General features: G+C 41.9%; 1 protein-coding gene across 4 annotated transcripts in view; it reads left to right on the top strand.

The window, feature by feature from the left end:
- Positions 1-24517, top strand: part of pdxdc1 (pyridoxal-dependent decarboxylase domain containing 1) — a 61813-nt gene that overhangs the window by 18271 nt on the left and 19025 nt on the right. For 2 of the 4 annotated variants that reach the window (XM_070870278.1, XM_070870277.1), the window contains exons 8-14: positions 1718-1802; positions 3258-3306; positions 3644-3745; positions 4883-5008; positions 8990-9040; positions 15056-15136; positions 20359-20422. In XM_070870278.1, coding sequence (XP_070726379.1) covers positions 1718-1802; positions 3258-3306; positions 3644-3745; positions 4883-5008; positions 8990-9040; positions 15056-15136; positions 20359-20422 — 558 coding nt within the window. The remainder of the gene's footprint in view (positions 1-1717; positions 1803-3257; positions 3307-3643; positions 3746-4882; positions 5009-8989; positions 9041-15055; positions 15137-20358; positions 20423-24517) is intronic. The other 2 variants (XM_070870281.1, XM_070870280.1) reach the window with 1 other exon arrangement.

Raw genomic sequence — 24517 nt, 5'->3', positions numbered from 1 at the left:
CCTGGTTCTTCGAAATAGTGCCATTAGACTTTTTATGACCACCTGAGAGGGCAGGTGGGACCTCAGTTTAGAACCTCCTCCAGTGCAGCGCTCCCTCAGCACTGCACTGGACTATAAATCTAGATTTTTGTGCTCCAGTCTCTGGCGTGGGACTTGAACCCACAACCTCTGACTCAGAGGCGAAAGTGCTACCAACTGAGCCACAGCTCTGATAAAAGTCACGTAACATTTTCTGTGACCGGTTCAGCACACCCTCCTCCTCTAATGCCTCTTTTTCATTGTCCGGCGTAATGGGACTGCAATTACTTGGTTCCACACTTACCTATTTTAATCGTTGCCAGAGAATCTCATACAATGGCTTTTCTTCCTGCCCCTGCACCATTAACTCTAGTCTCCCAAGAATCTGTTCCTGACTCCCTCCTCTTCCTCTTCTGCATGCCACTCCTTGATGATATGATCCATTGACATGGGGTCAGCTTCCACTACTATGCTGATGATACCCAGCTCTACTTCTCTACCACCTTTCTTGACCTCTCTACCTCTGTGTTGTCCGATTACTTGTCCAACATCCTGTCTTGGACGAGTCACAATTTCCTCCAGTTAAACATTGGAAAAACCACAGCCATCTTCCTCATTCCCACAACAAACTCCTTATGCTTGCCATCGATTCCATCCTCCTCCCTGGCCACTGTTCCAGGTTAAACCAGAGTTTGCAACCTTGGCGAACTATTTGACCCCATATCCTCTCCATTACAAAGACCGCCTACTTTCACCTCCATAACATCACCTGCCTCTGCCCTTCTTCAGGCCATCTGCTGCTGAAACCCTCATCCATGACTTTGCCATCGCCAGGCCAGCATTCCAAATTTTTCCCATCCTTCACGCTTTGTGAACGTCAGCTCATCCAAAACTCTGCTTCACATATTCTATCCTGCTCATCCATCATGCCTGTCCTTGCTTATCTACATTGGCTCCCGGTCCCCCAAAGCCTCCAATTTAAAATTGTCATCCTTGTGCTCAAATCCCTTCATGGCCTCGCCACTCCCTATTTCTTTAACCCCCTCCAGCCCTACAACCCCCTTGGAACCTTTTGTCCTCTGACTCTGGTGTCTTGTGCATCCGCTCTGCCTTGCCCCACTATTGGCAACTGTGCCTCTGGCTGTCTCCGCTCCATGCTATAGAATGGCCTCCCTAAGCTCCTGCACTTCTCCACCTCTCTTTCCTCTTTTAAGACCCTACTTACAACCCACCTCTTTTACTAAGCTTCTGGTAACCCCTCTTAATAGCTCCTTTGTTGGCCTAGCGTCCATTTTTGTCTAATAATGCCTCTTGTGTAGTGTCTTCAGATGTTTTTCAAATTTAAGGGTGATATACAAATGCAAGTTGTTGTCTATCTACTGGCACATGGTGCCCCCACACCATGTCAGTGCTATTGGCAGTATTTATTCACCTCAGGAATCCTGTAGGCAGCCTTTGCAGCACTGATATAAGCGGAGTTGCCAACTTTAGAATCCATACAGAGTGTCTTTATTTAAACTCAGTCCTCACCAGCACATTAACACGCTTAAACAGGAAGGCTTTGTATTGATTTTAAAGTCAGCACCTCCACTGAGATCAGTGCTACAGAGACTGCTAATGCGATCGGTGGAGGTGATATTTGACCTATCTTACTTTAAATGAGTCTCATAGACATGTCATTTTTTTAACTTTATTTTAGGCACACCGGGTGCAGGACATACAGATAAACTTGTACGGTTAAAGGAACTCTGCAATCAGTACAAGATGTGGTTGCATGTAGAAGGGTAAGAATAAATACCTTAATCAGTTCAGTGTTAAAATTAATGATTTAATGTAGCTTATTTACTACAAAGTTGTGATGTGATAATTGAAAAGTATGATGTGATACATTTTTGTAGGAAGAATGAGGAGAGGCAATATAAACTACAGGGTACAATTCTAAAGGCGGTACATGAACAGAGACCCCTGGGGGTATATGTGCACAAATTGTTGAAGGTGGCAGGACAGGTTGAGAAAGCAGTAAAAAAAAGCATACGGGATTCTGGGCTTTATAAATAGAGACAGTGTACAAAAACAAGGAAGTTATGATGAACCTTTACAAATACTTGTTCGGCCTCAACTGGAGTATTGAGTCCAAGTCTGGGCACCACACTGTATGAAGGATGTGAAGGCCTTTGAGAAGGTGCAGAAAAGATTTACAATAATGGTTCCAGGGATGAAGGGACTTCAGTGATGTGGATAGGCTGGAGAAACTGGGGTTGTTCTCCTTAGAACAGAGAAGCTTGAGAAGATATTTGACCGAGGTGCTCAAAATCATGAGGGGTCTAGACAGAGTAGATAGAGAGAAACTATTCCATTGGCGGAAGAGTCAAGAACCAGAGGACACAGATTTAAGGTGATTGGCAGAAGAACCAAAGGCGACATGAGGAAAAACTTTTTTACTCGGCAAATGGTTACGATCTGGTGTGCACTGCCTGAAAGAGTGGCTTTCAAAAGGGAATTGGATAAATACCTGCAGGAAAAAAATTTGCAGGGCTACAGGGAAAGGGTGGGGGGGAGTGGGATTAGCTGAAGTGCTCTTGCTGAGAGCCAGCACAGGTTCAACGGGCCGAATTGCCTCCTTCTGTGCTCTTTCTATTCAATTAAAATGTTCTCATCCTATGAAACCGCCACACCCTTTTACATTTTTGCAACAAATTAAAGGTTTAGTACGATCGGTCCAAAGAAATGTTTTGCTGATGAAAACATTTTAAGACTTCTACTTGTACATATTTTTAGCTGACACAATTGACATGTCCATTTAAAATAAAGAACTACATGTGACAACTAACTTTAACATTGTTGTTTTCAAGCAGATAACTCATTGCTTAGGTACATATAGTCCATTTCTTGCCAAAATGCACATGCTCAAAAAGCAGGAGTGACCGATTCGGATTTAGCCTTTGCTAAAAATTACATAAAAGGATTAGAGGGTAGTGGGTAAATACTCCATATAGAGTGGTGCTGAGTTATACAAACCAGGAAGGTTGGAGGTTGATCCCCAATCTCTGATCTCAGCCGGGCCGGAGGTGTGACACTGTAGTGTCTCCAGGCTAGGCAGGGGAAGAATAGACTCGTCTGCACAGAGCCAGGAAGGTTTTATATTCCATTAAGTACCCCCCTCTAGTATATCTCTCTTTTGCCAAATATTTTCACTGATCTCTGGTGTGTTGCTAAAATTATATGTTTTTCTGTTGCAGTGTTAATTTGGCCACATTGACACTTGGTTATGTTTCCTCATCTGTTCTGGTTAGTACCATTTCTGGATTTAAGTGATGTAATTTGTTCATTTTAGTTACTGTATATTTACAGTTTCGATGTTCCCTGGAAGCATATGGAATTTCAGTTAGTTTAAACTTAATATTCATAGAATGTGTTATACTGGTTCCAAGACGATGTAATGGAGGCAGCAAGTGCTGTTGTGCTTCCAGAAAGCAGTGAGAATAAATCTTGTTTTCAATTCTGAAATGAACGCTCAATGTTTGACTTTACCTTTATATGGCTGCCATTAGGATTTACTGTTTTAAACCATTGAAGACTAAATTAGGGTGTGTAAAGTGCAGATGTTTAACTCTTGTGTTTACAGGCTGCAACGAAATGTGACAGCATGACCTTAACTTTAGGACCCTGGTTAGGTCTCCCAGCTGTGCCTGCAGTGACACTGTATCGACATGAGGATCCTTCACTGGTATGTGGTTTATTGCTTCAAGGACAAATATCAAAGAATGTAAGACTTTATGTACGCAAATATAAATAATTTAGGATCATATTCTGTTAAATTTAAGGGATTGTATGCCCTGAAATAATTAGTAACTTTGATTACAATATATATGTAAGTGTAAATAACTCTCTGTACCAAATGTTTGATTAAAAATCCAAAAAAATATCCAATCACTGTTATAGAAAGATGTTTCTAAAACAAACTTCTAAATTTAAAAGAAGGTTGTTTAAGTTCTGTGTATATATCTTCAAAGGTTTTTATTGAGCTCTAGAAATATTGTTTTCAATTCTGAAATTAATGCAATGTTTGACTTTACCTTTATATGGCCGTCATTAAGATTTCGGGGCTGAAATTCAGGGCCCGTATAAGGCCCGTTACCGCCGTTTTGCAGCAGAATCGAGTGGCTGCCACGTTGCAGTCCATTGGCCGCCACGATCCAAATTCAACTCGGGATTTTTCGGCCTGTCCCCACTTCCGCCGCGCTGCTGCCGACCGCCGCAAATGCGTCATCAAAGCACTCCCCGCTGATCTCCCGCACCTACATCCCAATCTGCACTAAGTTTACCTGCCAAAATCCTTGATCCGCCGTGCAGTGCTCCCGACAGCTTTTTCTGTCTGTGCACCTTGCTTTCTGTGTGTGAGCCATGGCAGCGTGGCGGCCCTTCAAAGGGAGGGTGCACTGCTGCGGCCGCCATGTTTTTTTTTTGCTGGCCAACTTCCCGATCAGCAGGACAGTTATGGCCCTGGGTTCGGCCGAGCTGCCAACAGGCAGCCTGGCACCCCCTCGCTGCTTCTCTCCCCTTTTAAATGAGCACACGCGCACTGACATCACTACCACTCTGCCGCTGAGTGACAGCGGCGGAGACTCTGTCCCACCCCAACTTCCGCCCTTCACTAGCACTTACTGCCACACTTCCGCCCCCATTATGATCGTTTTAATGTCTGGTCAAAAAAGATGGTAAGAACAGTTTTTTTTTTTAATCGTAGGTGCGCCAGATTTCTGGTGGACCTGAATTTCGGCCCTTACTGTTTTAAACTATTGAAGACTATATTAGGGTGTGTATAATGCAGATGTTTATCTCTCATGTTTATTGATTATTTTAGTCTCTAGCTGCGGGTCTCACCACAAGTCAGCCAGTTGAGAAACTGCGAGCTTTGCCCCTCTGGCTCTCTCTGCAGTACTTGGGACATGATGGGATAGTTGACAGAATCAAGTATGCATCTCAGTTGGTAAGTGTCTGTTTATTGGTTAAGTACCAAGCTAAAGATAAAACATCATTGAACAAATGATGAATAATGCCCTCGGATAAGTAGTGCTCCAAATTTGGTCGACTGAGTACTGATAATTCTCATCAAGCCAGATAATTCCACCCATAACATTTTTGGTTGGATTTTTGGCTTTGCTCATTTCGGGGCGGTAATGGCGGCAGGACGGTAATGTTTGTGCCTCAGTCAGCAAAATTGTGCAGCTGGGACCTGAGTGTGGGGCGGAGCGCTAAGGGAGATGTTGCAAACCACACTTGGGGCACTAGGCCGGCTGAGCACGCGAAAATTCCAAGCTAAACAGCCAGCCTCGGAGCGGTCCGAGAGAGGCCTGGGGAGAAAAAAAAACCTGGAAAAGAAAACACCAAAAACATTCTCCATAAATAAGTCATGCTACCACAACATAAATCTCAAAAAATAAAATAAAAAACAATGATGCTTACTTGAGATTGGCATTACTTGTCCCACAGATCGGACCACCCGCTTTCACAGGCGGCCCCGGCATGGCGCTCTACAGAGCACTATGGATCGGGCGGGAGCCAAAAATCGAGCCGGTGTTGCAACTGGCTCACCTCTTCTGGGCGGTAATGCTCCGCGCCCCGCCGAAAACCCCCGGCGGGGCGCTGGAAGTTGGCTGCCCGCCTGGAAGAGCTTACCGCCACCATTGCCGCTTCTCTGGGCGAAAACAGAGGCAGCAACAAGCCAAAAATCCAGCCGTATATCTTTTGGGAGGTATACAGGGGAAATCTTAGACTGCTTAACTTGATTCATGGCTCCTGTCAGCCATTCAGGTAGACGTTGCTGGTATTTGTGGGAGAAACCTGCAAATGATCCATCTGCCCTGATAGAAGTGTGGGTATGGGCAGCATCTGTAAGGAAAAAGTAACAATTTCAGAATATTCAAAGAAACCTAGAAGCATGAAAGGGAAAATTCATTTGGAAAAATGGTTTGAATATTCCCTAGATTGGAATGAGTTGAAGATGTCTCCGTTCCAAAATGTATTTAATGTGTCAGTTAGACGTGTGACACCTTTCCCCACCTGCCCCCTGCCAACTCTATTTCAAAGAAGTTTGAATTTTTATGGCTTTTCTGCCAGCAGATGTTGCTATTATTCTCCAAGACAAAAGTCCAAGACAGGAAATGTCATGCGACCAACTGTGTTTTGAACTCTACTAATGTCTTTAATCCATCACCTGTCCTCAAAGGTTTTCCAATCAAAAAATGGTTTTCATTTCCCTTTCACTAATTTAAATTCCAGTTTTCTTGGTAAGCAATTTACTGGGTTCACCATATCTACTACAACAACAACTTGCATTATTATTGTCCCTTTAATGTAGAACAAAATTTCAAGGACTTCATAGCCAGAGCCAAAGAGGGAGATATTGGGAGTGGTGACCAAAAGCTTAGTCAAAGTGGTGGGTTTCAAGAGGGAAGTGGAGAAGCGGAGGCTGCAGAGAGGTCGAGAAGGACAAGAAGGGAAAACGTGCCACTGTCATAGAGGATGCCATTTGTGATTCTGATTTCAGCTGGTGGTGGGGTGAAGGGAAGGGTGGATGCACAATAGGCCCGAGTCAGAGTATGGTGGAGTTGTAGGGCTGGAGAAGGTTACAGAGACAGGGATGAGTAGAACCATGTAAGGATTTAAGCACGTGGATGAGAATTTTAAACTTCTTGTGCTAGGGGAACTGGTAGCCAAAATGCATATGTAAGTGGACACACAGGGAATTTGGCAGGACCGAGATATGACGATCATAAACAGAAGACAGGGAGGAGATGATCTGAAACAGTCCAGTGAGGCCCTGTGATGGGATGAAGTCTACTTGTAGACACACTGAAGTCAGGATGGAGTGTCTACAAACCAAAGTTGTGGAAAGGGAGTCAATCCAGGTACTATGCTATTTAATACTTTATGTACCTCAATGGATCCTCTCATCTTCCCGTGAGTTTAAGCTCTTCTAATCTTCCCTCATAACACATAGCCTTATACTTTGAATAGTTCTTGTTGCTGTTTTCTGCACTTTTTCTAACTCTTGTATGTCTCTTTTGAAGTATGGTGACAAACTGCACAGAGTAATCACAAGTCTGGTCTCAACAATGCATTACATTACTTCAGCATAATTCCTGTCAATTTATACTCCAATCTTTTGGCGAAATGTCCAAGTTTTTTAACTTGCCCACCATGATCCTCGGTAAACATGATTATAGCAATGAAGTGAGTCAAACATCAGGGATAACTTTATTACTGTAATATTAACCATAAACTATTAAAATAAGCACTTGTATTTACCCTGTCTGTAGTTGCTTAATGTGGTACTGCAGAATAAGCTGCATATACGTTTGTAGACCACCCTTCCGGATCAATGGCTATTACTGTCTTTGGCTTCTTTCAAGCTCTTGGAGAATCTGGGCTTCGTTTCATATGCTGGTACCAGTAGATATCTTGAATCCTTTGAAACTGCAAAACACTCGCATCGGAATGGTTCCAAGCTTTAAATTGCAATTCCAAAAAGCAGTTAGTAACGGCTTATATCAAAGCTTTCATCAGCAAAGCTCAGGCAGCTATTTTTTGTTGTCACATATATCTGAGTCTGCTCCAACACTGGCTGGTGGGGTCATGCTGCTCTGTGCAGAGGGCTCAGCAGGGCCAATTTTGGGCATCCTTTCCAGAATCCTTTATGGTCTACAAAGGTTCAATTGCATGGCCATGAGTTAGGCAGTTGGGTGTTCAAGGGAGAAGTGGAGGAAGCACGTCCCATCCTACAGCAACATTACTCCTTAAACCCCACGCCTTGAGCTCCAAGGATTCTATCTCCTTTTTGTGAGTGGACTAGTGATGAATAACACCATTTTTATTGATATTCATGTGTAAATCATTCTTAGAATTTGTTGAAAGTAATGCATTGGCTATTGTATATATTCTTTTACTGAATATGCATTGAAACCAGTAAAATAAGTTCTTGATTTAAGTCACATTATATGGTATATTTATAACGATTGTTGGGGGTGGGGGGGGGGGGGCTGTGGAGTGATAACTGGAGTGCTCAGGGATTAATGTTGGGAGCTCTACTCTTCTAATTTATAGTAATGCCTTAGATTCGAAGCTTAAAGCAAACCGGTCAAATCTTGGTGACATCAAGCTTGGGAGAGGGAATTGAATCTGAAGAGAATGGCAAGACATACAAATTTATTTAGATAAAATATGTAACTGGGATAATACTGACAGATGAAATTCAGGAGAGATAAGTGTTAAGTATTGCACATCGGAAGGAAAATAGACACATTGTTGAACTAGCTAATGGTGAAGTTGGGAGCCATCTAGGAGTGATGGACACTGGGTTTAACGTGTCCAACTATTGTGGAATAACAATCAAAGCAAATTCCAAGTACCCCAAATAATAGTCTAAATTGAGGGATGTCGTGCTGAAATTGCAGTGTTCAGGCAGCACCGGGAGTGCTGCGTTCAGCTTTGGTCACCGAAGCACAAGTAAAGTTATAAGGCCATGGATGTGATGCAGAGCAGGGCCACTAAGCTGATCCACTGTATTGGAAAACTGTTACCAGGAAAAAAAATTATGAAAGCTTGGGCTTTTCAGCCTCAAAGATACAGCCAAGATAGGAACTCAGAGGTATGTAAGATAGTAGATGCTTTGGAAAAGTAATTCCAGAACACTAATTCAAGTTAAGTAGTTAGAGTAGAACAAAGGGGCGCATTTCAAACTAGCGAAAGACAAATTTAGGACTGATATCAGGACACACGCATGGACACGGACACGCACACACACGGGCTTGGAGGAAGAGAAAAAACATTTATTTGCTGTTGTGTGGTTGTAGATGTGAGGCGTTGTGGATATTGGATGCCAGTAGAATTGGACTCAATCTGGTTCACATACTCCCAATAGTTGGTCGTCATCTTCAAAATGGTAACAGTCACTTCATTTATTTTTCAGAGCCAGAGACTGTTGGAAAATTTAAAAACACTAACTTCTATCAGAACTTCGGTATGTATTGTATTTGTATTTTCATGCCATTTGATGACCTGAGTAGAATAAGCACCAGATGGTGAACACTTCAGTCGTAGTAATGCAACATTAGTAGAACACAAACTACCAGAAGAATATCCCAAGAGAAATATTAATATTCAATTTTAGTTGTTAAAGATTATATTTTTCATTTGGTTAATTGGGATTTGTATCAATTATTAAAGATAAAGGTGATGAATTTAATTTTAAACCAACTTGCTGGCTGTATTCCACAAATAACAATTAGTTTTAAGAAAGATACTGTTGCATTTCTTTTGAAAAATTGGAATGTACTGTACTGAACAGGATGTTGTGTGGACTCTCATTTTGGGTAACTTTACACAATCTGAGCCGGAGGAAAAGATGTTCTCTTTAAATGTATCATGTTCTTTTAGTATTGTCTTTGCAATCCAGTATTTCCTCATGTCTAATTTCATTTGATTGCAGTATAAAATATTCAGTTAATATTTGACAGATATTTTGATAAATTTTTTAAAAAATAAATGAATAAACAGTTATAAAATAAACCTTCAAATCTGCTGAGTAATGAATTAATGAAAACTGGATGGCTTTACAATAATTTGGAAGTGATCACTTGTTAATTCTATTAAATAAAGCCTATCCTATATGCAGAGAATATATTGGAAGGAAAACGGTTGCTGTATTTCTGCAATATATCCAAGTGCATGTTAGGTTGTAAGTGCCATTCATTGATTTAATTTCTGAATGCTTTGAAAGCATCAAGTGCATGAATATGACACTGTTAGTGTTTTGATGCTTTGAGATTTGTGGTTTTCCCCAACTTTAGTTTTCTACAGTTTGGAATCAGAGATTTATTTTAGCGTTCTATTTAAAACAAACCCTTTGAAAATGAGTACGATGAAAATTATTCATCTGTCTCCTTTTGAGTGTGTTAGCTGTAATGATTCATTTTAAAATGTGATAATACACATTTCTTCTGAGGTGTTTTTGAATTTAAATGTAAGCATTGCTTAATGCATTTTAATTCTCTCTTCTAAAAATGGGAAATAACTATCATTAGCTTATGGATTCTCTTTAGAAGATGGATGACAAAAACAACTTGTTTTTAAAATTGAAAAATGTCTGTAGAAATTAGACAGAAGCTTAATCAGACAACAATTTGACACTGAGCCTAAGAAGGAGATACTAGGAAGGGTAATAAAAGCTTGGTCAAAGAGGACGATATTGAGGTTTTTAAAGGAGGTTAGAGGGGTGGAGAGGTTTAGGGAGGGAATTCCAGAGCTTGGAACCTCGGCAGTTAATCTCACAGCTGCCAATGTTGGGGCGAAGGGAGTGAGTGATGCACAAGAGTCCTGAGTTGGGAGAAGCACAAAGTTCTTGGAGGAGTTGTCGGGCTAGATGAAGTTGTAGAATTGGAGAGGGGCAAGGCCATGAAGGGGTAAGAACATGAGGCTGAGCACTTTTAAGTTGGAGGCGTTGGAGAACTGGGACCCAATGTAGGCCAGCAAGAACTGGGCTGATGGGTCAGCAAAACTGTATGGGTGAGTATATGGGCACCAGAGGTTTGGATGAGTTGAAGTTTGAGAGTGGGAGGCTGGCCATGAGCGCATTGGAATAGTCACGTCTGGAGGTGACAACGGTATGGATGAGGGTTTCTGCAGCAGATGGGGTGGTGTAGGGTCAGAGACTGACAATGTTGCAGAGATGGAAATAGGCAGTCTTTCTGATGATGAGGATTTGGGTCAGAAGCTCAGTTCAGGGTCAAATAGGATGCAGAGGTTGCAAACAGTTGCCTTCAACCTATGGCAGTGGCTGAGGGGCTAAGGACAAGTCTTACTGCGGCAACTATAGAGGAATCTCCATGCTGTCATCCACTAGGAAAGTCAGCGCTAGAGTCCTCCTTAACTGTCGTCTTCCCCTGGCCGAGGAGCTCCCCCTGGAGTCACAGTGTGGATTTCGTCCCCTACTGGGCACAATGGACATGATTTTTGCAGCGCGACAGCTACAGGAAAAATGCAGGGAACGGCACCAACCCTTGTACATAGAAACACAAAAAATAGGTGCAGGAGTAGGCCATTCGGCCCTTCGAGCCTGCACCACCATTCAATAAGATCATGGCTGATCATTCCTTTCGTACCTCTTTCCTGCTTTCTCTCCATACCCCTTGATCCCTTTAGCAGTAAGGGCCATATCTAACTCCCTCTTGAATATATCCAATGAACTGGCACCAACAACTCTCTGTGGCAGGGAATTCCACAGGTTAACAACTCTGAGTGAAGAAGTTTCTCCTCATCTCAGTCCTAAATAGCCTGCCCCTTATCCTAAGACTGTGTCCCCTGGTTCTGGACTTCCCCAACATCGGGAACATTCTTCCCGCATCTAACCTGTCCAGACCCGTCAGAATCTTATGTTTCTATGAGATCCCCTCTCATCCTTCTAAACTCCAGTGTATAAAGGCCCAGTTGATCCAGTCTCTCCTCGTATGTCAGTTCAACCATCCCTGGAATCAGTCTGGTGAACCTTCACTGCACTCCCTCAATAGCAAGAATGTCCTTCCTCCGATTAGGAGACCAAAACTGAACACAATATTCCAGGTGAGGCCTCACCAAGGCCCTGTACAACTGCAGTAAGACTTCCCTGCTCCTGTACTCAAATCCCCTAGCTATGAAGGCCAACATACCATTTGCTGCCTTCACCACCTGCTGTACCTGCATGCCAACTTTCAATGATGAACCATGACACCCAGTCTCGCTGCACCTCCCCTTTTCCTAATCTGCCGCCATTCAGATAATCTGCCTTCGTGTTTTTACCCCCAAAGTGAATAACCTCACATTTATCCACATTATATTGCCTCTATCATGCATATTTGCCCACTCGCCTAACCTGTCCAAGTCACCCTGCAGCCTCTTAGAGTCCTCCTCACAGCTCACACCGCCACCCAGTTTAATGTCATCTGCAAACTTGGAGATATTACACTCTATTCCATCCTCTAGATCATTAATATATATTGTAAAGAGCTGGAGTCCCAGCACTGAGCCCTGCGGCACTCCACTAGTCACTGCTTGCCATTCTGAAAAGGCCCAGTTTATCCCGACTCTCTGCTTCCTGTCTGCCAACCAGTTCTCTATCCACGTCAGTACATTTACCCCCAATACCATGTGCTTTGATTTTGCACACCAATGTCTTGTGTGGGACCTTGTCAAAAGCCTTTTTAAAGTCCAAATACACCACATCCACTGGTCTTCCCTTGTCCACTCTACAAGTTACATTCTCAAAAAAATTCCAGAAGATTTGTCAAGCATGATTTCCCTTTCATAAATCCATGCTGACTTGGACCAATCCTGTCACTACTTTCCAATTGTGCTGCTATTTCATCCTTAATGATTGATTCCAACATTTTCCCCACTACTGATGTCAGGCTAACCGGTCTATAATTACCCGTTTTCTCTCTCCCTCCTTTTTTAAAAAGTGGTGTTACATTAGTTACCCTCCAGTCCATAGGGACTGATCCAGAGTTGATAGACTGTTGGAAAATGATCACCAACGCATCCACTATTTCTAGGGCCACTTTCTTAAGTACTCTGGGATGCAGACTATCAGGCCCCGGGGATTTATCAGCCTTCAATCTCATCAATTTCCCTAACACAATTTTCCGCCTAATTAGGATATCCTTCAGTTCCTCCCTTCTCACTAGACCCTCGGTCCCCTAGTACATCCGGGAGGTTATTTGTGTCTTCCTTCGTGAAGACAGAACCAAAGTATTTGTTCAATTGGTCTGCCATTTCTTTGTTCCCCATTATAAATTCACCTGAATCTGACTGCAAGGGTTCTACGTTTGTCTTCACTAATCTTTTTCTCTTCACATATTTATCGAAGCTTTTGCAGTCAGTTTTTATGTTCACAGCAAGCTTCCTCTCGTACTCTATTTTCCCCCTCTTAATTAAACCCTTTGTCTTCCTCTGCTGAATTCTAAATTTCTCCCAGTTCTCAGGTTTGCTGCTTTTTCTGGCTAATTTATATGCCTCTTCCTTGGATTTAATATTATCCTTAATGTCCCTTGTTGGCCACGGTTAAGCCACCTTCCCCGTTTTATTTTTACTCCATGGCCACCTTCGACCGTACAAAGGCCTTTGACACTGTCAACCACGAGGGTCTATGGAGTGTCTTCCTCCGTTTCGGATGCCCCCAAAAGTTCATCGCCATCTTCCGCCTGCTCCACGACGACATGCAGGCTGTGATCCTTACCAACGGATCCATCACAGACCCAATCCACGTCCAGACCGGGGTGAAACAGGGCTGCGTCATCGCCCCAACCCTCTTCTCAATCTTTCTCGCCGCCATGCTCCACCTCACAGTCAACAAGCTCCCCACTGGAGTGGAACTAAACTACAGAACCAGTGGGAACCTGTTCAACCTGCGCCGTCTCCAGGCCAGATCCAAGACCATCCCAACCTCTGTCGTCGAGCTACAGTACACGGACAACGCCTGCGTCTGCACACATCGAGGCTGCACTCCAGGACATAGTCGACGTATTTACTGAGAAAGCATGGGCCTTACGCTAAACATCCGTAAGACAAAGGTCCTCCACCAGCCTGTCCTCACTGACAGCACTGCCCCTCAGTCATCAAGATCCACGACGCAGCCCTGGACACCTTGGACCACTTCCCATATCTTGGGAGCCTCCTATCAACAATAGCAGGCATCGATGACGAGATCCAACACCACTGCCAGTGCAGCCTTCGGCCACCTGAGGAAGAGAGTGTTTGAAGACCAGGCCCTCAGGACTGCCATCAAGTTCATGGTCTACAGGGCTATAGTAATACCTGCCCTCCTGTATGGCTCAGAGACATGGACCATGTACAGTAGACACCAAGTTGCTGGAGAAATATTGCCAACGATGTCTCCGCAAGATCCTACGAATCCCCTGGGAGGACAGGCATACCAACATCAGCGTCCTCACTCAAGCTAACATCCCCAGCATTGAAGCACTGACCGCACTCGATCAGCTCTGCTGGGCAGGCCACATAGTTCGCATGCCGGACACGAGACTCCCAAAGCAAGTGCTCTACTCGGAGCTCCCTCACGGCAAACGAGCCAAAGGTGGGCAGCGGAAACGCTACAAGGACACCCTCAAAGCCTCCCTGATAAAGTGCGACATCCCCACTGACACCTGGAAGTCCCTGGCCCAAGACTGCCCTAAGTGGAGGAAGTGCATCTGAGAGGGCGCTGAGCACCACGAGTCTCAATGCCGAGAGCATGCAGAAATCCAGCGCAGACAGTGGAAAGAGTGTGTGGCAAACCAGTCCCACTCACCCCTTCCCTCAACGACTATATGTCCCACCTGTGACCGAGTCTGTGGCTCTCGTATTGGACTGTTCAGCCACCAAAGAACTCACTTCAGGAGTGGAAGCAAGTCTTCCTCGACTCCGAGGGACTGTCTATGATGATGAATGGAATTGGGACAAAAGTACAAAGTTTATGGGAGGGGCTAAAGATGGAGATTAATGTGTTGGAAACCACTATTACATCTACAAATTCTGCTTTTCAATGCTGGCTGTTCAGCGTACTCATTTGCAGAATGTTTCTCTTTAATTATTGGAATAGTACTTTCTCTAATTGGTTTCAGAAGTCAGCTTAGTCCAATGAAGTTGGAGAAAGAAAAAGAGGAAAATAAAATCAGGGTGCATATTACCCCAACGTGCTCCTATACAATTAATGGTTGCCACAGGACAGTAATAGCAGAGGCTTGGGAACTGTTGCAAGCCCAGCTTTTGTATTAGGAAATGATGTCTGTTTTTTATAACTTTTATTTTTTGGAAAAAAAATGTTACTTTGGAAGATACAATATGATTAGTTTTGGTTAAAACATAACCACAGATTTCAAATTTCATTCCAATTATTCTGCAAATGATAATTCAAATTTAATTCTAAAAATTGCTTACGAACTGTTTTCTAATTTACAATATTTAAGATGTTTTTGGTATTAAGACTGGTCTCACTGAATCATTTCAGGAAGTAATCACCAAACCCAAGGAACTGACATTTACTGGAAAGTCTATAGGGAATATCTTGGGGGATATTGTTTTGGCAATTGTAGGTGGGAGTAAAGTGATGTTCGCTAAACTGTTCACGCTAACTTGCATCCAATTCTTTTGAAACATTACTTACATGCTTCTACAAGATGTAGAAGTTACATGATCCATTCAGTGTCCAATTTTCTAACTTAAAAAAGCTCTTTGTCTAATTTAGTGTGCTTGTAGCCATCAGAATATTACATGCCTTTATAAATATAATTAAAAAGTCAAATATTTAATTAATATTTAGATGGAAAGAGGGCTGTTTAGTGTGGAATGTGCTGCCTTACATTGTAAGCACTACATGCAAGTGTGGTGAGACATAATCTGCTATCAGTTGTTTATCAAGGAAGTGGCTAGTTGAAAACAGAAACCAAAATTGCCCAAAAAAGAAACGATCCCCAGCACCCCTTTATATATGTTGTAGAATAACAGTATTGGGAAACAAGGCAGCACAGTGGGTTGGACACTGGCCTGTCACCGGGTTCAAATGCAGCCCAGACTGATTAGAGGACTACAACGTGAAATGAGTTTGGGCATCTCAATCCAAAACCGAGTATGAGCCTAATTCAGCACTAACTGGCAATCTCACTCACTGGCCATCTGCTTTGGGAAATGGAAAAAATGTCTCACTGGTGCTGTCGGGTTGTATTTCTGAAGTTGGGGCTGAGGCATGTTGGGGCAGAATAGAGGGAGTTTTACTCTGTGCTATGTCTGACCTGGGAGTGTTTGCCATTCCATTCCCAAATACTACACCTCTCACCTTTGAGTGCAAGAAATTGTGGGAACAAACTATGAAATGTATTTCAAGGTTATCTGGATACATTTTTCATTCTTCATTCGCATTATAATTTAGAAAATTTTAATCATCTTTTGACCATCTACCTGTTACAGCCTTGTAACATATTTCAGTCTTTATGCCCATGTAGAATATTGGATACTTGATTGACTATTCAAGAAAAATTGTCTCGTACTATTGTACTTGTCACTTGATAGCAAATATTTCCGAGTTCAGTGTTACACCCACTTTTATTTCCCCTTTACCTATGTTGTAGCATCTCTAGTGCATTCAAAATATCCTCGTAGGCCTATAATAAATCTTTGCTGTTTCAGTTATTTTAAGATGATTTCAGAGGTATATCTGTTTCAAAGCTTCATTAATGGCTGATTGTGGTGCGACAGCCTTATCATTTATCATCCCAATGTGCAACTGCCTAATGTTTAATGTTGGAACTGTACAAAACTTTAAAGTGCCCTTTCCACAAGCCAAAAATAATTTATTACAATCCTAGTAGCTATTTGCAGTAATTGCTAAACAGCCTTCTAACCAGTGATGCAAAATTATCTCTGCTTACGCAAGTGTTGTTTGTCTTTGCAATTATACGCAGAATATATTTTATAAGTTGTTTAGAGAATTGTTTGGACTGTAAATGGACCATGTGCAAATTATCCCCAATGGCTGATCTTATTCTATAAACTAACAATACTTGGCTCAGAATGCTCATTTCATACCCTGTGTCAGTTAAGCCAAACTACAGATGACTGCATGTGCATGATGTAATGTGCATGCAATAGGATATTCATTTTATTTGCTCCGGTAGTAAAAGGAAAAGGCTGTGACAAAGATGAAGGGCATTTTAATAGTTGCATGGCAATGAAAGGCCTTTGACATACCAAGAAACATTCTGTATGCTTTCTATTATTTATTTACACTGTTATCTAAAGTAACAGTGCAGATAAAGTGTTCCAAATGCAATGAAAACCTGTAATAACCCTTTGCCTTCATAGGACTACAATGTCAAAAATTTAAACGGAGAAATAATTTCTCCGTGTTTTTAAAAAAAAAAGGCCAAATTAGAGTTTATCCAAGATTGCATGCTAAATGCATTTTTAAAATGCTCGATTGTTTTCAGTGATCTATACTCTGCATTTAAAAAAAATACTTTGACAATTTCAGATTTAAAATATTTCTATATATAAGCTAAAATATAATCAAGGTTGTTGGAAGTCTTATCTGATGGCAAAGGCTCTGCCCATGGGGTGATCAAAATAGTATGTCTATGGCAGTGAATCCAGATTCGGATACAATTAAAAAGACATGCAGTTAGGGTAGGGGGAAATTACTTTTGCAGTCAGATAGTCTTTTTGATTTTTAATCCTATTTACTCGAAACTAATTTTTAAGTAGAAGGTGTTGTGTTATAATTGGTCAAATCGCAGAATACTTCATTGTGCAAACATGATAAAATGCACTGCAGGACCTTGTACCATGGAACTGATGCCTCTTAGCTTATAATTTATTTTTGCCCAGTTTTGGTTGGTGCCTGTTCCTTTAAATCTAGTCACTGTGCACAAGTAGTTTAGAAGCCAGCTGCCATTCAGATCCCGGTACCAAGCCGATTCTAATATAATATTGCAAGTTTCTTCGGTTGCAAGCTAGATAGAGAAATAAATCAAACTTAAACAATGCTGTGTGATTGATTCAATTTGTATGTGACCGACAGTTCCTTTTTAAACTTGAGTGATGGGATATTGGACATCCTGTTAACTGTTTTCCAGAATATTAAAAGAGCTGTTCTGTTCAAATCAAAGACTGTTTTTGAAAATTTTAGTGAGAAATGATGATTAGTTTGAAACTCCTAAAAGAGAGAAACATTACTTTAAATTTCAGTAACACATTTTAGTTCAACTACATTCCCATAATGGCAAGAAATTCCAGAAGAATCACTCATTAGTACGAGGATAAGGATTAGCTTAATTCTTACAGTTGCGGTATTATTTTATCCGCTCAAGGAATTTAGTGGAAGAATGTCTACTGTATCATGTGACTGTGTAAGTACTTGTGCATCTTTTGAAAACTAAATTTGCTTGATATTTTAAACTTAAATATGATGCTCTAACACTTTAAAAAGCTGGAGTAAGATCTTAAGAAGGCATAGGATTAGTCCAATAGGTTAAAGTGTTCATTTCCTGGCATATGACCGAAAGCTTATCTAAATTCTAAGGCAAGAATAGATACTCTGAGGTATGGTGACTTGGGACTCATCCGTGAGAGTGATTCAAAATATGAGTGCTAAAATAATCTAGGATTAGGTTAGAAAAGACCCAAAAGCATAAATCGATTTTCATTCTTGGCCTTCCATACGTACTGTTGTTTGGTTTGACATATAGAAACATCAGGAGTTCCTACTGTAGCTCAAAGTAGCAAAATTACAATTCTGTGTATCATAGCCTATTAATTCAGCAAGTCAATGCTAGCAAAATAAGAATGCATCTGACAAAAGACAATATTTTGTAATTCCTAAAATTTGTTGCGAGCTGATTATAATTTGGCAACTGATTAACAATAACAACTTACATTTATTTAGCCTCTTTAACATAAAGTCCCATGGTGCTTCACAAATGGAAATGGATAGGGGAACAAGGATCCAGTCATGGAGGGAGAGAATAGGGCAGTTTAATGAAAGGATCAGTTGAAAAGATGGATTTTGGGACCATTTTAAAGAGGGAAAGAAGTGGAGAGGCACAGGGCTTAGGGAGGGAGTTCCAGAGAATAGGGAAGAGGGAATGTAAAAAGGCCAGAGTTCGAGGACTACTTGTATTGGTGAAGGGTGGGGTAGGTACAAGGTTGGAGGAGATTGCAGAGATGGGATGAGGCAAAGCCATGGTGGGAATTGAAACGAGGATGAGGATTTTAAATTTAATGCATTTGAGGAAAGCAAACCAATGTAGATTAGTGAGGATGGGTGTGAGAAGCAAGGACAGGAATAAGGCAGCTTAAATTTGGACAACTTGGGAGTTTAAGGAAAATGGGAGAGTGGCAAGGAAGAATCAAGTCTACAAGTGACTGGTTTTAGCGACAGAGGGACTGAAGTAGGGAGACAGTATTCTGGAGGTGGAAATAAGTGGTCTTGGTGTTAGGATATTGGATTTGAAGTTCATCCTCATTTAGGCGACAAAATTTTGCACTGTCTGATTCAGGCTGAGTGGCTTGAGGGCAAATTAGAATCAGCGGTAAGAGAACAGAGGTGGGAGCTGAAAATTATAATAATCTTTATTACTGTATAATGTTCTGTTACTAAAACACTCATTTTTAAAAGTAAATAAAAAATAAATCGTATGCGCTGCCTCTCTTACTGAGTTTCCTCTGACTTTCCCAGTGTCATGTCCTAATTCTTGCTATATTTTTTTCTTGCCAATTTTCTCTTCTTTCCTTCCCTTCCCCTCCTCTCCTGAAGACGCTAACTCCTTGCTGGATGCCGATCACCCTCTGGTACCTCGTCCAATTGGCCTTTCATGTGTGAGCCATGACGGTGAGTGCCAGCAGGATAATCAGTTATTGTGAAGCATCACAGTTTGTTACTGTCTTCACCTGAGGTCTACACAGAAACATCCAGCAGAAGTTGGCTTCACGTTTTTTTTCTTTACCTAAACCCAAAAGCATTGAGGCTAACTTGTATACTCTCACATCTGTCCCATCTGAAAGCTAATGCAACACAGACTGAGGATCGAAATCACAGACTGAATTAAATCTACAACCCCCTTGGCCTGTGTGGCTCAAGTACTCACTATTAGGGAGCCCAATGTTTTACTATATTATTTTATCTTTTACCTTTTATTTCATCATTTAAAAAAAAAAAGTTTTAAGTTTCAGACTGATCTGTCTCTGTTCCAGAGCTGACACCCACATTGGTGTTATGTTTGTATAAGAAAATAATAATGACTACAATATATTTTGGTATTTTTGAACTCCATTTGGATCAAGCATGTTTATCTGGACTTGTGTATCATTTTTTATGTTACTTCTAATCTTTTAACTTTTCATGGAATATAACTCGCAGAAATGGAAAATGTCAAAGGCTTTTTATTACTTTTGGATGGTATATTGCTTCTTTGTGTTTGAAATGGGCACTGCAGTAGACTAGAGAGAAAAGACTTTGTAAGAAATTGGAAATTGGTTTATGGGCTCTCCATTTTTGGATTTGAGGTCAAAGACTGAGTCCAGTATGTTTGGCAGAGAACCAATCTTATAGTAGCGTTCTAGAAAATAAAAATTCTGCTTTGATGATCAGTGGTCAAACCTTGCCACTAAAGGTCTTTGGAACTAGTTGGTAAAGTGATTTTTTTTTTTAAACTGCATTTCTTTTAAGTGAAATAGTTGGGCCCATAAACCAAATATTCAAAACATCCCTTCATGACAATGATGGACTCCTAATATTTGTTGTTTTATTATAATTACAAGGTTGAAGATGAATTTAATTCTCCAGTGGTAGTGTTCAGATTCATCCAGGAGCACCTAAAGTCAGGTAAGAAGCCTAATGCTGTGTTCATGCCTCGCAGTTACATGTTTCTGCTCTTTAAATCTTCATAACTGTCAGCTAGTCATAGGCTAAAGAACAAATGAGTAGAATCCTTCACTCTATCTGCTTAATAAGTTTAGTAGTACAGGAACTGCTGTGTTCTGTATATTTGATTATGTCAGCTTGGCTGAGTGGTCGCTCTCTTGTCTCTGAGTCAGAAGATTGTGGGTTCAAGTCCTACTCTAGAACTTGAGCATATCATTTAGGTTGACATTTCAGTGCAGTATTGAAGGGTTAGCTGCATCATTGGTGGTGCTTTCTTTCAGATGAGATGTTAAACCAAAGCCCCATGTGCTTGTTCAAGTGAAATAAAAGATGCCATGACACTGTTGGTTGGATAATCTTGTGGGATTATGCTGCCATCACTGCCCCAATCTGTGATGTACATGTCAATCCTGTCAGGGAAATCGTTAATGAATTACTTTGAAATGTCTCTGAGGAACTCCTGTAGTTCATGCTGGGCTCTGCTAAATACTTCAGAATTATTGAAGATGGCTTGTCAGAACCAATAAGTCGAGCGACCAAACACAATGTTAAGCTGCAAGACAAATTTGCTTTTTTCATCCAGGTGTAACCAGCAAACCAGGTTCAAACGGATCTGTCGTAAGATGTAGGATTTAGAATTTCCATTTCCACATTTGGTTAAATTCTTCAAAACATTTAAAGCTTTAGTCTGCACTTTATCAGACTCAGCCCGAGTTGTTATTTTCCTCTTCCAACCACTCTTGGATCTACTCCCCCTCCACTACTTGGCCCCTCCTGTTCCTCATTGGAATACTTCTCTTTATTCAATTTCATCTGATGATGTCAAACTCCAAATGTATGGTGATGACACCCATCTTACTTCACCACCTCTCTCAAACTTTCTGTCTCTGTACTATCAGACTGCTTATCTAATAATAGAAATGGACGGCACAGAAGGAGGCCATTCGGCCTATCATGTCTGCACCGGTCAAAAAAGAGCTTTCCAGCTCTTGGTCCGTAACCTTGCAGGTTGTGGCAGCTCAAGTGCATATACAAGTACTTTTTAAATGTGGTGAGGGTTTCTGACTTTACTACTCTTTTTCAGGCAGAGAGTTCCAGACCCTCACTGCCCTCTGGGTGAAAGAAGTTCTCCTCCACTCCCCTCTAATCCTTCTACCAATTACTTTAAATCTATGCCCCCTGATTATTGACCCCTCTGCTGAGGGAAATAGGTGCTTCCTATCCACACTAACTAGGCCCCTCATAATTTTATACACCTAAATTAAGTCTCCCCTCAGCCGTCTCTGTTGTAAAGAAAACAACCCTAGCCTATCCAATCTGTTCCTCATAGCTAAAATTCTCCTCTGTACCCTCTCTAGTGCAATCGCATATTTCCTGTAATGTGGTGATCAGAACTGTACGCAGTTTGTTTGTCCGACATGAGCCATTCAGTCCATCCCTGGCCACTGTCTCTGGTTGGCCTAATCCGTTTGCAACCTTGGTGTCCTATTCAATCTTGAGCAAGCTTCCAACCTCTCCATCACAAAGACTGCCCATTTAAACTTCCGTAACATTGCCAACCTATGCCACTTCCTCAGCCCATCTGCTGCCGAAACCTTTGTTCATGTCCTTATCACCACCAGATTTGATTACTTCAGTGTTCTCTGGCCATCCTCCAATCTCCATAAACTTCAGCTCATCCAAAGCTTTGCTGCCCATACCCTATCCTACACCACGTCATGCTCACCCATCATACTTATCCTCGTTGACCTATGTTGGCTCCCGGTCCCCCAATGCTTCAAGTTTAAAACTCTCATCTTTGTATTTACATGCCTGCATAACCTCACCTCTCCCTATCTTTCACTGCCTCCAGCACTACAACACCACTATACATTTTGTTCCATGACTCCATCTTCTTGTACATATACCTCCTTCCTTTCACCCCACCATTGGCAATTGTGCCATCAGCTGCCAAGGATAAGATACCACGTAAAAGGTTATTATGCAAGATAAGGGCTCATGGAGTTTGGATTAATGTATTACCATGGATAGAGGATTGGTTAGCGGACATAAAACAGAGTATGAATAAACTGGTCATTTTCAGGTGACAGGCTGTAACTAGTGAGGTACTGCAAGGATCAGTGCTGGGGCCTCAGCTATTTACAATCTATATTAATGACTTGGATGAATGAGCCAAGTGTAATATATCCAAGTTTTCTAACGATACAAAGCTAGGTGGGAAAGTAAGCTAAGAGGAGGATACAAAGAGTCTGCAAAGGGATATAGATAGGTAAGTGAGTGGGCAATAAGGTGGCAGATGGAGTATAATGTGGGAAAATGTGAGGTTATTCACTTTGGTAGGAAGAATAGGAAAACAGAATATTTTTTAAATGGAGAGAAACGCCTAAATGTTGTGTTCAGAGAGATCTTGTACAGGAAACACAAAGTTAGCATGCAGGTACAGCAAGCAATTAGGAAGGCAAATGGCATGTTGGTCTTTATTACAAGGGGGTTGGAGTACAAGAGTAAGGAAGTCTTGCTACAATTGTACGGGGCTTTGGCGAGACCACACCTGGAGAACTGTGCACAGTTTTGGTCTCCTTATCTAAGGAAAGATATACTTGCCCAAGAGGCAGCGCAACAAAGATTCATTAGATTGATTCGTGGGATGAGGAGATATTGAGTAGATTGGGCCTATACTCTCTGGAGTTGAAAAGAATGAGAGGTGATCTCATTGAAATATATAGGGGCTGAAATTTAGGGACTTGGAGACCCATTAATGCCCGTTGCGGCAGCCATTCCTAAAAATCGAATGGCCGCCGCTTTGGGGTCAACAGGCTGCCCCATCAAAATTCAGGCCGGGGATTTTTCAGCCTGGACCCCATCCCGCCCAAATAGATGCATTGCCCAATTAAAATCAAATAAATACTTACCTATCCATTTTCAGCTCGATCCGGCAATCCCCCGCCACACGATGTCCCCGTCAGCGTGGCGGCCCTTAAAGGAGAGTGCCCACTGCCGTGGCTGCAATGGAAGAATTTTTGTGGGCTGACTTGCCAATCGGCTGGCAAAATACTGCTCCCGGGTTCGGCTGGGCCACCAACGGGCAGCCTGGCACCTCCTCTTGGGTGCCAAGCTGCTGGCCTGGCCGAAACCTTCCCTGGTGGCCCAGTGGCCAAAGTAAATAAAAAATGATCGAATCTCTCCCCTTTAACGGAGGGGAGAGAGCGTGGTGACACACACGCGCTGTGATGTCACCACATTGATTGACAGCGGCGGACGGCCCAAATGATTAATTTCCAGACAGTCAGCCTGGCTTTGAGTCTAATGCCCACCCCATTATGATCTATTTCCTGTAGGACTTTGAAAAAAAATTCGAAGTCCTGAAAGAGTTCCAGCGATGAGTACCAGTTTAAAAAAAATCATAGGTGTGCCAGCTTTCTGGTGAACCTGAATTTCGGCTCCATGAGATTCTGAGGGGGAGTGATGGAGTCTAGAACTAGGGGCATTGGTCTCTGGATAAGGGGTCAGCCTTTTAAGACTGAGACGAGGAGGAATTTCTTCACTGAGGGTTGTGAATCTTTTGGAATTCTCTGCCCCAGAGGGCTGTGGATACTCGGTCATTAAGTATACTCAAAGCTGAGATAGATAGGTTTTTGGGCTATGGGTGAATCAAGGGATATGGAGATTGGGAGGGAAAGTGATGAGGCTCGAGAGGCCGTATGGCCTACTTCTGCTCCTAATTGTTGTGTTCTTATGAATTCCCTCCTTAAATCTCTCTCTCTCTCTCTCTCTCTCTAAGACCCTCCTTAAACTCACTTCTTTGACCAAGCTTCCTGTCATCATCATCTCCTTTGGTTCAGTGTCCATTTTCCTTACATTTCTGTGAAGTACCTTGGGATGATTTTCTACATTGAAGCTTGCATTCTAGCTGGTATTTATAAATTAAATTTAAAAATACAAATATTGAGATAAATCAGTTGTTTGCCAATGAGCAAATTTATTTATTTGTTTTTCAATTGCCAGGGTAAAATTTTTGCAAGGAAATCTCCCATTGAGAGACCCAAGTTATCAGGA

This window comes from Pristiophorus japonicus, unplaced genomic scaffold (genome assembly GCF_044704955.1).
Source record: "Pristiophorus japonicus isolate sPriJap1 unplaced genomic scaffold, sPriJap1.hap1 HAP1_SCAFFOLD_1256, whole genome shotgun sequence".
NCBI lineage: Eukaryota > Metazoa > Chordata > Chondrichthyes > Pristiophoridae > Pristiophorus > Pristiophorus japonicus.
The sequence above is the reverse complement of the archived record's forward strand: the minus strand, read 5'-3'. Positions and strand labels throughout refer to the sequence as shown.